Source organism: Oncorhynchus gorbuscha, linkage group LG19 (genome assembly GCF_021184085.1).
Source record: "Oncorhynchus gorbuscha isolate QuinsamMale2020 ecotype Even-year linkage group LG19, OgorEven_v1.0, whole genome shotgun sequence".
Taxonomy (NCBI): Eukaryota; Metazoa; Chordata; class Actinopteri; order Salmoniformes; family Salmonidae; genus Oncorhynchus; species Oncorhynchus gorbuscha.
This window is the reverse complement of record NC_060191.1, coordinates 3458047-3473238: the sequence shown is the minus strand read 5'-3', so window position 1 is coordinate 3473238 and position 15192 is coordinate 3458047. Positions and strand designations below refer to the sequence as shown.

The window sequence follows — 15192 nt, the reverse complement described above, 5'->3', positions numbered from 1 at the left end:
GAGTGGGCAGGGGAACCGTCCTCAGGAGGAGGGGGACGGAGAGCAGGACCAGGGGTCAGACCCTAGCACCACCCAGACCAGGAAAGTACACTCCTCCCTGCCTCCGTCTTCATCATCATCATCATCAGCCCCTACAACCACCCCTCCCAGCCCAGCCAGCCCTCAGACTGCGCCAGCCAAACAGGTAGGAAGAGAACCACCTCCACCTCACGGAATACCTGACTTTTTAACCACTTACTACTCATTTATTACATTGACTAGTACTTCAGTTCTGCTTTATATACCGGGTCCCCTACACATCTCTCCAGTGGGAAGAACTATTCCCATTTGACACAATTCTATATTATTACACATTTATGTAGGCTTGTGCATGATATGCATTAGTGTTCAGTATGTGTGTTTCCTATTCATCCAGGCGTGTTATCCGGTCCAGAACACTCAGCGGTTCCTAATGGTTTCTAATAATAATAAGGTCAAGTGAGTGATTGTCTGGATAGAGGAACTTAAACAGCAGCAGCAGTGGTGCATTAGAATATAGAGAACAGGACTATTAATAGTCACACAGCACAGCAACTATTAGCAGCTGATCCAGACATTGGTCCATCAGCTCTTATGACAATCACCCACCCCAGAGAGTAGATTATTGCTTTAGCTGCAAACACCAGTCAGGCTGCAACAACGCAGCTCCCAAATTACAGGACAAGCATGAAATCTCAAGCCTCCTCATCTCTATTCGTGGCCATTTATAGCTACCAATAGCACAGCTGCCTTTCTCTCTAGTTCTCTCTCTACCCTGTCTCTTTCTCTCTGTCTATTTTTACCTCCCCTCTTTACTCTACCTGCTCTCATTTCTCTTTCTCTCCACCTCTCTCTCTCTTTCTCGATCGCTCAATTTCTCCTCTTGCTGGGTCAACCTCATTTCAGTCTCCATCACCTCAGCTTCTTTCCTCCCATGTGTCCTAATTTCTCTCTTTCTCTCGCTCTCTCCTCTTCTCTCTCGCTCTCTCTTTCCTCTCTCTCTCTTCCTCTCTTTCTGTCTCTTTCTGTTTCTCTCTCTCTGTCATTGTGTCCTTTAGCTGTCTTCCAACAGGCTTGCACCAGCACCCCACCCTTACTGTTTCTCTCTCTCTCTCTGTCATTGTGTCCTTTAGCTGTCTTCCAACAGGCTTGCACCAGCACCCCACCCTTACTGTTTCTCTCTCTCTCTGTCATTGTGTCCTTTAGCTGTCTTCCAACAGGCTTGCACCAGCACCCCACCCTTACTGTTTCTCTCTCTCTCTCTGTCATTGTGTCCTTTAGCTGTCTTCCAACAGGCTTGCACCAGCACCCCACCCTTACTGTTTCTCTCTCTCTCTGTCATTGTGTCCTTTAGCTGTCTTCCAACAGGCTTGCACCAGCACCCCACCCTTACTGTTTCTCTCTCTCTGTCATTGTGTCCTTTAGCTGTCTTCCAACAGGCTTGCACCAGCACCCCACCCTTACTGTTTCTCTCTCTCTCTCTGTCATTGTGTCCTTTAGCTGTCTTCCAACAGGCTTGCACCAGCACCCCACCTTTACTGTTTCTCTCTCTCTGTCATTGTGTCCTTTAGCTGTCTTCCAACAGGCTTGCACCAGCACCCCACCCTTACTGTTTTCTCTCTCTCTCTCTGTCATTGTGTCCTTTAGCTGTCTTCCAACAGGCTTGCACCAGCACCCCACCCTTACTGTTTCTCTCTCTCTCTCTGTCATTGTGTCCTTTAGCTGTCTTCCAACAGGCTTGCACCAGCACCCCACCCTTACTGTTTCTCTCTCTCTCTCTGTCATTGTGTCCTTTAGCTGTCTACCAACAGGCTTGCACCAGCACCCCACCCTTACTGTTTCTCTCTCTCTGTCATTGTGTCATTTAGCTGTCTTCCAACAGGCTTGCACCAGCACCCCACCCTTACTGTTTCTCTCTCTCTCTGTCATTGTGTCCTTTAGCTGTCTTCCAACAGGCTTGCACCAGCACCCCACCCTTACTGTTTCTCTCTCTCTCTCTGTCATTGTGTCCTTTAGCTGTCTACCAACAGGCTTGCACCAGCACCCCACCCTTACTGTTTCTCTCTCTCTGTCATTGTGTCATTTAGCTGTCTTCCAACAGGCTTGCACCAGCACCCCACCCTTACTGTTTCTCTCTCTCTGTCATTGTGTCATTTAGCTGTCTTCCAACAGGCTTGCACCAGCACCCCACCCTTACTGTTTCTCTCTCTTGTTTGCTCTCCTATTCCCTCCCTCTTTCTCTTTCCTCTCCCTGTCCTCTCTCTGACCCACTAATGCTAATGAACTATGCAGCTCTGAAACACATTACATTTACATACCTCTACTTCCTTGTTAGCAAGGGCACAATGCTGTAAATTATTAGAAAATATAAATTTTGTAATACATTAACAGAACTCTATCATAGGTCTAACCGGGATTCTTTTGAAGAAATATTTATTTAAAATATTTTGGATTATATTAAAATCCTTACCTGTAAATTACCTAGATCTTTTCTGATAGATGACATAATAAATTACCAATCTGATCTGATAACAATGTGTTTATAACCATGTTTTCATCCCAGCAGGTCCCTGTGAACCTGGGCTATAAGAAGCCAGACACCCTAACGGAGAAACCAGGGCACCCTGACCCACCTGATGTCCACAGCAAACTACCTTCACCTGCCCAAATGGACCAGGCAATCGCCTCTGACCCCACAGCTTCATCCCCCCATTCCCCCCCTCCCTCATCACCCCATTCCCCCTTGGTACAGGACCCTAGCGGTGAGGCAGGTGTTAAGGGTGATGGAGGTATGCTGAATGGGGGAGTACCTACAGTCACCTGCCATCCTACCAGACTCACAAAGGTCAAAGGTCGCAAACAGAACTGTTCTTGCTCAGCCGCCCGCACTAACGTGAACTCAACAACAAGACCTCCAGCCTCCAGCCCCCATCAGGCTAACCTTGCAGCCCAGGACAGGACTACAGGCTTCAGCTGCCCTCCTACACCACCCCCATCCACACCCCTACTTCTAGACCAGAGAGGAGCCCCAGTGGCTGATGGGAGACTAAGTCCTGCTGCCTCCCTCACCAGCCTGAGCAGGGGACCATTACTACCATCCTCTGTGGGAAATGAGAGAGGGAAGGAGGAGAAAGCCAAGAAGAAGAAAGAGAAAGATGACAAAGCAAGGGGTGAGAAAGGGAAGGGTAAGAGAGGGGAGAAGGGGAGAGGGAAGGAGGACAGAGGGAGGAATGAGAGTCCAAAGATGGACAGAGATGAGAGAGGGAAGGAGGGAACTGGGATGGATGAGAGCGGGAGGGATATGACGGGGAAGGAGGAGAGAAATGGGGACGAGGACAAGGAAAGAGAGAAGCCCAGAGACTTGAGGATGAATAAATCGCCCTCTTCTACAAAGTGTCAGATGTCTGAGGTTCAGAGCAGGAAGACAGGTACACCCAGCCCAGACCTGACCAGCAGAACAGGGGAATCAGATGATACTGGTGCCCCCTCAAGACCCACCGTCTCTCCCTCCAACCCATCCACTGCCTCCTCTTCCCTCACTTCCCTCCCTCCTCCCTCTCTCTCTCTCCACTTTTCCTCTCCTCCTACCTCCCCCCCCGAGAGCAGGACAGCCGTCCGCTGAAGAAGCGTAAAACCCGACGGCCAAGCTGGACCAGGCTGGTGAACCGGGCACAGAGACTGGTAGAGAACCCAGATGGCCGCCAAGATGCCCCCTTAGTTGCCCCACAGACCCCCACTACCCCCCAGACATCCCCCACTACCCCCCAGACACCCGCAACTTCCAACTCACCCAACCTTCGGTCAGCTGAGTCATGCCTAGCCCCCTCCGTTCCCCCACCCTCCAGTCCGTCCTCCCTCTCCCCTTCTACCTCCACCCCTGTGAGACCCAGACCAGCAGGGCGACCCCCATCCCCCACACAGTCTCACCTGTTGACCTCTGACCCTAGCCCTTTACCTGGACCTGACCGTCCCTTCAATCAGGCCAGAAAAAAGGGGTCGCCCCAAATCCCAAACCTGGAGCTTGGACGAACCCCAACCCAGACACTCCCCTAAACCTACCCAAGCTGAGATGCTCCCTCATGGGCATGATGAGACTCCGGACCCCCATGTGCTCAACCCAGTGCTGGATCACAGTCCCACCCTCACCAATCCCTCTAGCCCCAACCCCACGCCCAGGAAACGAGGTCGCCCCAAACGCCTGCCCCCCTTCCCCCTCCTCCCCAAACAGACTCCCCAGGACCAGAACAGGGGTACACTGACCCCCTCTGGAGGTGAGGAGGGGGGTAAAGACTTCCCCTCTGAAAAGGGGAACAGGAAGCTGAGGATGAGGAGCATCATAGGAGAGATGAAGAGGAGGAAGAAGAGGAGGCTACTCAGGGAAATGCTTTCTGGGTGTGGAGGGGGGAAGGAGGGGAGAGGAAGAGAGGGAGGTAGAGAGAACTCTTGTAGGTGTGCAGGAGGGGTGTGTGGGTCGGCCACAGCACCCTCCCTGTCCTCCTCCTTTGGGGGTAAACTAGGTCCCCAGATCAACGTGAGTAAGAGGGGGACCATCTACATGGGGAAGAGGAGAGGACGCAAACCCAAAGCTCCAGCTAACTCTAACCCTGCCTTTCAGTCCACACTGTTCACCAGTCTCTCTAGTTCCTCTCTCTTCTCCTCTCCCCAGCCCCATCCTCCCCTCTCTCACCCATTCCCCTCCCCATCTCTCACCCACTCCAGTGGAGCCCAGAGCCCTTACAGTGATGGAGGCTGCACAGAACCTGCTCCCTCCCTCTTCCTCCCCCACACCTTCTCCCTCCCCTCACCCTCCTCCTCTTGCGCATCGCCACGTCCTCTCTCCTCCTCCTTCTCCTCCTGCTCATCCCTCTCTCCCTCCCTAAAGAGGAGTTCTCCAGGTCAGGGACGACATCCCCTCTTCCACCATCCCTCCAGCAGACTCTCTTCTCCTCCTCTTCTTCACCCTCTTTACCCCCATCTGCCTGTCTTCCCCACACACCTGAAAGAGGCCACAGCCTCACCTATCAGTAAATCACACAGCAAGGAGATGTTGCCTAGTGATAGTGTGATTGGAATGGACCACAACACTATCTCAGAGAGGGGGGAGAGGAGGGGCCGAGGGAGAGGGGGTGTAACCATGGGAATGACTTCAGATGTCACCCGGTCAGTGTTCCGGACAGGTTTAGGGGTCAACATGAAGGGTCAGAGACAACCCTCACCCTCCATGTTACTAGAACACCCCCCCCCTGTACCCTCACCCATCAGAGTGTCAGCCTCACCCCCCTCTGCCTCCCCCAGACACACGCCTTCTTCTGACTTAGTGGAACCCAGAGACAGACATAGGCACAGGCGGAGGGGGTACGAATGTCCCTATACCTGCCCCCCCTGCCCCTGCCTAGGGCACAACCAGCGCTCCCATCTGGACCTCTGCCCCTGCCTAGGGCACAACACACACAAGAGACAGAAACACAAACACAAGAGGAAGTACCAGCACCTGCTCATGCACGCGCACGACCCAGACTTCCTCTCTGAACTAGACGATCTCATTGGGCAGTTCAGCGAGGTCCGCATCGGTCGCCACCGTGATTGGGCCAGAGCTGGATTGGGGCAGGATCTCGATGAGAGTGGGGAGAAAAGACGCCACTCTTCATTATTGTCATCGCAAAATTTCCGCTCAAACGTTTACAGAATCGACTTGAGTGGATACTACTCGCCTCACCCCCTGTCTCACCCCCCTGTCTCACCCCTCCTTCTCCCCGCTCCACCCCCACCCCTGCCACGGCCTGCCTTATGGCAGCAGAAAGCCAGAGCAAAGGTTGAGGTGTGGCTGTCCCACCAAGCCCTGTGGGTCCTTAGACCAGGGTGACTGTGGCTCCTCCTCTCTCAGTACCCCCCTGGCCTCCTCCACCACCTCTTCCACCACCCCCATGCCTCTGGGTTTTGGCTACTACAGAGGCTATCCTCTGACCATGGCCCATTACCAAAATCTCCACCCCTCCTTTCCCCTGCCTCCCCCTCACCCCTACGCCCCCCACCTCCACCCCCCCTCACCTCCTCCTCAACCCAGCCAGGTTCCACAGGAGGAGGAGCAGGCATCTGAGGGAGGCTGGGTTGGGTGGAGGTGGAGGTGAGGACGTGGGGGTTATGGGTGAGGGAAAGAGGGCCGGGGTCCGTTCCTGTCCAGCAGGGTCCATCCCTGGTCGGTCCTGTGTCTGTGGGGGGAGTGAACACAAGCTCAGACACAAACATCGTCACAGACAGCGTGATCGTGATGGAAAGGAAGAAGAGGACGAGAGAGTTGCAGGGTCACAGCTAAGGTCAGAGTTCACCACAGGATCAGGAGGAAGTAGAAAGACTGGAGGACAAGGGACTGCTGGGTTGATGGAGTCTCCACGGCAACATAGGCATGGCAAATACCCCTCATCTTTCTTCACTGCTTCTGCTAAACCAGCCTCTTCATCATCATCATCAGAGAGGCTCAAACACACACCCCTCACCTGTCTAGGCTCCTCTCACCTGTCCTCTTTCGGGGAGGGCTGGGGGGTTCGGCAGAACCCCTGGCTGAGGAGAGGGGGGCTGGGGGCAGGATTCAGACCCCTCGATCCCACCTGGGGCACTCTGACAGAAGAGCAGAGGACAGCTGCTGTGGGGGGGTCAGAGAGAGAGGTAGGGGAGAGACACACACCCTGTCACAGCACCTTCACCCCCCCGACACACACCAACCTCTTCACCTCCTCTGCCACCAGTGGGAGGGGCATGAGGAGCGGAAGAGACAATTGGAGACCAGGGAATCAAGACGGGTCACTGAGGAGTGAGGAGCCATCACAGACAGAGAGCAGAGGCACAGGTGAGACTGGGGAGTGAGTGAGTGAGTGAGTGAGTGAGTGAGTGAGTGAGTGAGTGAGTGAGTGAGTGAGTGAGTGAGTGAGTGAGTGAGTGAGTGAGTGAGTGATAATATTATTGAAGCAGGTTTTCACATAGCAGAGACCGTAGTAAGGTTGGTAGACTGTCCTTCTCTCAGGTGTATGTAATCAGTACATCAGACATGATATTGGGGAGGAAATTAGTCTCTGTTCTTTTTATTACCACAGCAAGTTAGACTTGAACAGAGAACCTGCATGACACATGAACTTCCACACATACACGCACGCGTACACTCACACACACACGCAGGAGAGGGGGACTGGGGGCAGTACACTCACACACGCACGCGTACACTCACACACACACGCAGGAGAGGGGGACTGGGGGCAGTACACTCACACACGCACGCGTACACTCACACACACACGCAGGAGAGGGGGACTGGGGGCAGTACACTCACACACGCACGCGTACACTCACACACACACGCAGGAGAGGGGTGCTGGGGGCAGTACACTCACACACGCACGCGTACACTCACACACACACGCAGGAGAGGGGGACTGGGGGCAGTACACTCACACACGCACGCGTACAGGGGGCTGGGGGCACACACACACGCAGGAGAGGGGGACTGGGGGCAGTACACTCACACACGCACGCAGTACACTCACACACACACGCAGGAGAGGGGTGCTGGGGGCAGTACACTCACACACGCACGCGTACACTCACACACACACGCAGGAGAGGGGTGCTGGGGGCAGTACACTCACACACGCACGCGTACACTCACACACACACGCAGGAGAGGGGGCTGGGGGCAGTACACTCACACACGCACGCACACTCACACACACACGCAGGAGAGGGGGACTGGGGGCAGTACACTCACACACGCACGCGTACACTCACACACACACGCAGGAGAGGGGGACTGGGGGCAGTACACTCACACACGCACGCGTACACTCACACACACACGCAGGAGAGGGGGACTGGGGGCAGTACACTCACACACGCACGCGTACACTCACACACACACGCAGGAGAGGGGGACTGGGGGGGCAGTACACTCACACACACACGCAGTACACTCACACACACACGCAGGAGAGGGGGACTGGGGGCAGTACACTCACACACACACGCAGGAGAGGGGGACTGGGGGCAGTACACTCACACACGCACGCGTACACTCACACACACACGCAGGAGAGGGGGACTGGGGGCAGTACACTCACACACGCACGCGTACACTCACACACACACGCAGGAGAGGGGGACTGGGGGCAGTACACTCACACACGCACGCGTACACTCACACACACACGCAGGAGAGGGGGACTGGGGGCAGTACACTCACACACGCACGCGTACACACACACACGCAGGAGAGGGGGACTGGGGGCAGTACACTCACACACGCACGCGTACACTCACACACACACGCAGGAGAGGGGGACTGGGGGCAGTACACTCACACACGCACGCGTACACTCACACACACACGCAGGAGAGGGGGACTGGGGCAGTACACTCACACACGCACGCGTACACTCACACACACACGCAGGAGAGGGGGACTGGGGGCAGTACACTCACACACGCACGCGTACACTCACACACACACGCAGGAGAGGGGGACTGGGGGCAGTACACTCACACACGCACGCGTACACTCACACACACACGCAGGAGAGGGGGACTGGGGGCAGTACACTCACACACGCACGCGTACACTCACACACACACGCAGGAGAGGGGGACTGGGGGCAGTACACACTCACACACACACGCAGGAGAGGGGGACTGGGGGCAGTACACTCACACACGCACGCGTACACTCACACACACACGCAGGAGAGGGGGACTGGGGGCAGTACACTCACACACGCACGCGTACACTCACACACACACGCAGGAGAGGGGGACTGGGGGCAGTACACTCACACACGCACGCGTACACTCACACACACACGCAGGAGAGGGGGACTGGGGGCAGTACACTCACACACACACGCAGGAGAGGGGGACTGGGGGCAGTACACTCACACACGCACGCGTACACTCACACACACACGCAGGAGAGGGGGACTGGGGGCAGTACACTCACACACGCACGCGTACACTCACACACACACGCAGGAGAGGGGACTGGGGGCAGTACACTCACACACGCACGCGTACACTCACACACACACGCAGGAGAGGGGGACTGGGGGCAGTACACTCACACACACACGCACGCGTACACTCACACACGCACGCAGGAGGGGGACTGGGGGCAGTACACTCACACACGCACGCGTACACTCACACACACACGCAGGAGAGGGGGCTGGGGGCAGTACACTCACACACGCACGCGTACACTCACACACGCACGCAGGAGAGGGGGACTGGGGGCAGTACACTCACACACGCACGCGTACACTCACACACACACGCAGGAGAGGGGGACTGGGGGCAGTACACTCACACACGCACGCGTACACTCACACACACACGCAGGAGAGGGGGACTGGGGGCAGTACACTCACACACGCACGCGTACACTCACACACACACGCAGGAGAGGGGGCTGGGGGCAGTACACTCACACACGCACGCGTACACTCACACACGCACGCAGGAGAGGGGGCTGGGGGGGCAGTACACTCACACACGCACGCGTACACTCACACACGCACGCAGGAGAGGGGGCTGGGGGCAGTACACTCACACACGCACGCAGGAGAGGGGGACTGGGGGCAGTACACTCACACACGCACGCAGGAGAGGGGGACTGGGGGCAGTACACTCACACACGCACGCGTACACTCACACACGCACGCAGGAGAGGGGGCTGGGGGCAGTACACTCACACACGCACGCAGGAGAGGGGGACTGGGGGCAGTACACTCACACACGCACGCAGGAGAGGGGACTGGGGGCAGTACACTCACACACGCACGCGTACACTCACACACACACGCAGGAGAGGGGGACTGGGGGCAGTACACTCACACACGCACGCGTACACTCACACACACACGCAGGAGAGGGGGACTGGGGGCAGTACACTCACACACGCACGCGTACACTCACACACGCACGCAGGAGAGGGGGGCTGGGGGCAGTACACTCACACACGCACGCGTACACTCACACACGCACGCAGGAGAGGGGGACTGGGGGCAGTACACTCACACACGCACGCGTACACTCACACACACACGCAGGAGAGGGGGACTGGGGGCAGTACACTCACACACGCACGCGTACACTCACACACACACGCAGGAGAGGGGGACTGGGGGCAGTACACTCACACGCACGCACGCGTACACTCACACGCACGCAGGAGAGGGGGCTGGGGGCAGTACACTCACACACACACGCACGCGTACACTCACACACGCACGCAGGAGAGGGGGCTGGGGCAGTACACTCACACACGCACGCGTACACTCACACACGCACGCAGGAGAGGGGGCTGGGGGCAGTACACTCACACACGCACGCAGGAGAGGGGGACTGGGGGCAGTACACTCACACACGCACGCAGGAGAGGGGGACTGGGGGCAGTACACTCACACACACGCACGCGTACACTCACACACGCACGCAGGAGAGGGGGCTGGGGCAGTACACTCACACACGCACGCAGGAGAGGGGGACTGGGGGCAGTACACTCACACACGCACGCAGGAGAGGGGGACTGGGGGCAGTACACTCACACACGCACGCGTACACTCACACACACACGCAGGAGAGGGGGACTGGGGGCAGTACACTCACACACGCACGCGTACACTCACACACACACGCAGGAGAGGGGGACTGGGGGCAGTACACTCACACACGCACGCGTACACTCACACACGCACGCAGGAGAGGGGGCTGGGGCAGTACACTCACACACGCACGCGTACACTCACACACGCACGCAGGAGAGGGGGACTGGGGGCAGTACACTCTGGGGGCACGCGTACACTCACACACACACGCAGGAGAGGGGGACTGGGGGCAGTACACTCACACACGCACGCGTACACTCACACACACACGCAGGAGAGGGGGACTGGGGGCAGTACACTCACACACGCACGCGTACACTCACACACGCACGCAGGAGAGGGGGGCTGGGGGCAGTACACTCACACACGCACGCGTACACTCACACACGCACGCAGGAGAGGGGGCTGGGGGCAGTACACTCACACACGCACGCGTACACTCACACACGCACGCAGGAGAGGGGGCTGGGGGCAGTACACTCACACACGCACGCAGGAGAGGGGGACTGGGGGCAGTACACTCACACACGCACGCAGGAGAGGGGGACTGGGGGCAGTACACTCACACACGCACGCGTACACTCACACACGCACGCAGGAGAGGGGGCTGGGGGCAGTACACTCACACACGCACGCAGGAGAGGGGGACTGGGGCAGTACACTCACACACGCACGCAGGAGAGGGGGACTGGGGGCAGTACACTCACACACGCACGCGTACACTCACACACGCACGCAGGAGAGGGGGCTGGGGGCAGTACACTCACACACGCACGCAGGAGAGGGGGACTGGGGGCAGTACACTCACACACGCACGCAGGAGAGGGGGCTGGGGGCAGTACACTCACACACGCACGCGTACACTCACACACGCACGCAGGAGAGGGGGCTGGGGGCAGTACACTCACACACGCACGCAGGAGAGGGGGACTGGGGCAGTACACTCACACACGCACGCAGGAGAGGGGGACTGGGGGCAGTACACTCACACACGCACGCGTACACTCACACACGCACGCAGGAGAGGGGGCTGGGGCAGTACACTACACACACGCACGCAGGAGAGGGGGACTGGGGGCAGTACACTCACACACGCACGCGTACACTCACACACGCACGCAGGAGAGGGGGCTGGGGGCAGTACACTCACACACGCACACAGGAGAGGGGGCTGGGGGCAGTACACTCACACACGCACGCAGGAGAGGGGGACTGGGGGCAGTACACTCACACACGCACGCAGGTCTGGGGGGCTGGGGGCAGTACACTCACACACGCACGCAGGAGAGGGGGACTGGGGGCAGTACACTCACACACACACGCAGGCTGGGGGACTGGGGGCAGTACACTCACACACGCACGCGTACACTCACACACGCACGCAGGAGAGGGGGACTGGGGCAGTACACTCACACACGCACGCGTACACTCACACACGCACGCAGGAGAGGGGGCTGGGGGCAGTACACTCACACACGCACGCAGGAGAGGGGGCTGGGGGCAGTACACTCACACACGCACGCAGGAGAGGGGGACTGGGGGCAGTACACTCACACACGCACGCGCAGGAGAGGGGGCTGGGGGCAGTACACTCACACACACACGCAGGAGAGGGGGACTGGGGGCAGTACACTCACACACTGTCACGCAGGAGAGGGGGACTGGGGGCAGTACACTCACACACGCACGCAGGAGAGGGGGACTGGGGGCAGTACACTCACACACGCACGCAGGAGAGGGGGCTGGGGGCAGTACACTCACACACGCACGCAGGAGAGGGGGACTGGGGGCAGTACACTCACACACACACGCAGGAGAGGGGGACTGGGGGCAGTACACTCACACACGCACTGTACACTCACACACGCACGCAGGAGAGGGGGACTGGGGGCAGTACACTCACACACGCACGCGTACACTCACACGCACGCAGGAGAGGGGGCTGGGGGCAGTACACTCACACACGCACGCAGGAGAGGGGGCTGGGGGCAGTACACTCACACACGCACGCAGGAGAGGGGGACTGGGGGCAGTACACTCACACACGCACGCAGGAGGGGGGCTGGGGGCAGTACACTCACACACGCACGCAGGAGAGGGGGACTGGGGGCAGTACACTCACACACACGCAGGAGAGGGGGACTGGGGGCAGTACACTCACACACGCACGCAGGAGAGGGGGACTGGGGGCAGTACACTCACACACGCACGCAGGAGAGGGGGACTGGGGGCAGTACACTCACACACGCACGCAGGAGAGGGGGACTGGGGGCAGTACACTCACACACGCACGCAGGAGAGGGGGCTGGGGCAGTACACTCACACACGCACGCAGGAGAGGGGGACTGGGGGCAGTACACTCACACACGCACGCAGGAGAGGGGGACTGGGGGCAGTACACTCACACACGCACGCAGGAGAGGGGGACTGGGGGCAGTACACTCACACACGCACGCAGGAGAGGGGGCTGGGGGCAGTACACTCACACACGCACGCAGGAGAGGGGGACTGGGGGCAGTACACTCACACACGCACGCAGGCCAGGAGAGGGGACTGGGGGCAGTACACTCACACACGCACGCGTACACTGGCTGGCTGCCTGCTCACACACGCACGCAGGAGAGGGGGGCTGGGGGCAGTACACTCACACACGCACGCAGGAGAGGGGGACTGGGGGCAGTACACTCACACACGCACTGGCGTACACTCACACACGCACGCAGGAGAGGGGGCTGGGGGCAGTACACTCACACACGCACACAGGAGAGGGGGCTGGGGGCAGTACACTCACACACGCACGCAGGAGAGGGGGACTGGGGCAGTACACTCACACACGCACGCAGGAGAGGGGGCTGGGGGCAGTACACTCACACACGCACGCAGGAGAGGGGGACTGGGGGCAGTACACTCACACACACACGCAGGAGAGGGGGACTGGGGGCAGTACACTCACACACGCCTGGCGTACACTCACACGCACGCAGGAGAGGGGGACTGGGGGCAGTACACTCACACACGCACGCGTACACTCACACACGCACGCAGGAGAGGGGGCTGGGGGCAGTACACTCACACACGCACGCAGGAGAGGGGGCTGGGGGCAGTACACTCACACACGCACGCAGGAGAGGGGGACTGGGGGCAGTACACTCACACACGCACGCAGGAGACTGGGGGCTGGGGGCAGTACACTCACACACGCACGCAGGAGAGGGGGACTGGGGGCAGTACACTCACACACACACGCAGGAGAGGGGGACTGGGGGCAGTACACTCACACACGCACGCTGGAGAGGGGGACTGGGGGCAGTACACTCACACACGCACGCAGCTGGGGGGACTGGGGGCAGTACACTCACACACGCACGCAGGAGAGGGGGACTGGGTGCAGTACACTCACACACGCACGCAGGAGAGGGGGACTGGGGGCTGGTCAACATACTCACACACGCACGCAGGAGAGGGGACTGGGGGCAGTACACTCACACACGCACGCAGGAGAGGGGGACTGGGGGCAGTACACTCACACACGCACGCAGGAGAGGGGGACTGGGGGCAGTACACTCACACACGTACACACACATTATTTTCCCCTCATTTATTGGTTCATTCTCACAGTCTGTTAATAACCCTTCCAGTCCCATCTGCCAGAGATCTTAGAAATGTCTCTGGTTGTCAACAACTGTACTGTACACTGCCTGCTGTGCTGTTTGAGCCCTGGGCTATGAAGCTATGAGCAGAACACAGTTTAGTTAACCACCAGTCTCTATGTATAGTCCTGTTCATGTGTCATTGCCTGCATGGCCAATGTACTGTACACTGTCTGTCTGGCTGCCTGCATGGCCAATGTACTGTACACTGTCTGTCTGGCTGCCTGCATGGCCAATGTACTGTACACTGTCTGTCTGGCTGCCTGCATGGCCAATGTACTGTACACTGTCTGTCTGGCTGCCTGCATGGCCAATGTACTGTACACTGTCTGGCTGGCTGCCTGCATGGCCAATGTACTGTACACTGTCTGTCTGGCTGCCTGCATGGCCAACATACTGTACACTGTCTGGCTGGCTGCCTGCATGGCCAAGGCTGTACTGTCAACACTGTCTGTCTGGCTGCCTGCATGGCCAATGTACTGTACTGGCTACACTGTCTGTCTGGCTGCCTGCATGGCCAATGTACTGTACACTGTCTGTCTGGCTGCCTGCATGGCAACATATGTACTGTACACTGTCTGGCTGTCTGCCTGCATGGCCAATGTACTGTACACTGTCTGTCTGGCTGCCTGCATGGCCAATGTACTGTACACTGTCTGTCTGGCTGCCTGCATGGCCAATGTACTGTACACTGTCTGTCTGGCTGCCTGCATGGCCAATGTACTGTACACTGTCTGGCTGGCTGCCTGCATGGCCAATGTACTGTACACTGTCTGGCTGGCTGCCTGCATGGCCAATGTACTGTACACTGTCTGTCTGGCTGCCTGCATGGCCAATGTACTGTACACTGTCTGTCTGGCTGCCTGCATGGCCAATGTACT

At 58.4% G+C, this 15192-nt stretch overlaps 3 protein-coding genes across 7 annotated transcripts in view; all 3 read left to right on the top strand.

Annotated features, from left to right (window-relative positions):
* The first annotated feature begins 18 nt into the window (after positions 1-18).
* LOC124005927 (uncharacterized protein DDB_G0284459-like) lies at positions 19-3640 on the top strand. Its single transcript, XM_046315569.1, has 2 exons — positions 19-184; positions 2585-3640. The coding sequence occupies exon 2, from the start codon at positions 2687-2689 to the stop codon at positions 3638-3640; it is 954 nt and encodes a 317-aa protein (XP_046171525.1). The 5' UTR covers positions 19-184; positions 2585-2686.
* LOC124006430 (histone-lysine N-methyltransferase ASH1L-like) lies at positions 3617-5888 on the top strand. Its single transcript, XM_046316445.1, has one exon. The coding sequence runs from the start codon at positions 4088-4090 to the stop codon at positions 5879-5881; it is 1794 nt and encodes a 597-aa protein (XP_046172401.1). The 5' UTR covers positions 3617-4087; the 3' UTR covers positions 5882-5888.
* Positions 5889-6131: 243 nt separating this feature from the next.
* LOC124006429 overlaps positions 6132-15192 on the top strand; it is a 30301-nt gene continuing 21240 nt past the window's right edge. For all 5 annotated transcript variants that reach the window (XR_006833777.1, XR_006833778.1, XM_046316444.1 and 2 more), the window contains exon 1: positions 6132-6862. Coding sequence is in view for 3 of the 5 variants with exons in the window: in XM_046316444.1 (XP_046172400.1) it covers positions 6160-6862 (703 nt within the window). In the remaining 2 variants the exon portion in view is untranslated. The remainder of the gene's footprint in view (positions 6863-15192) is intronic.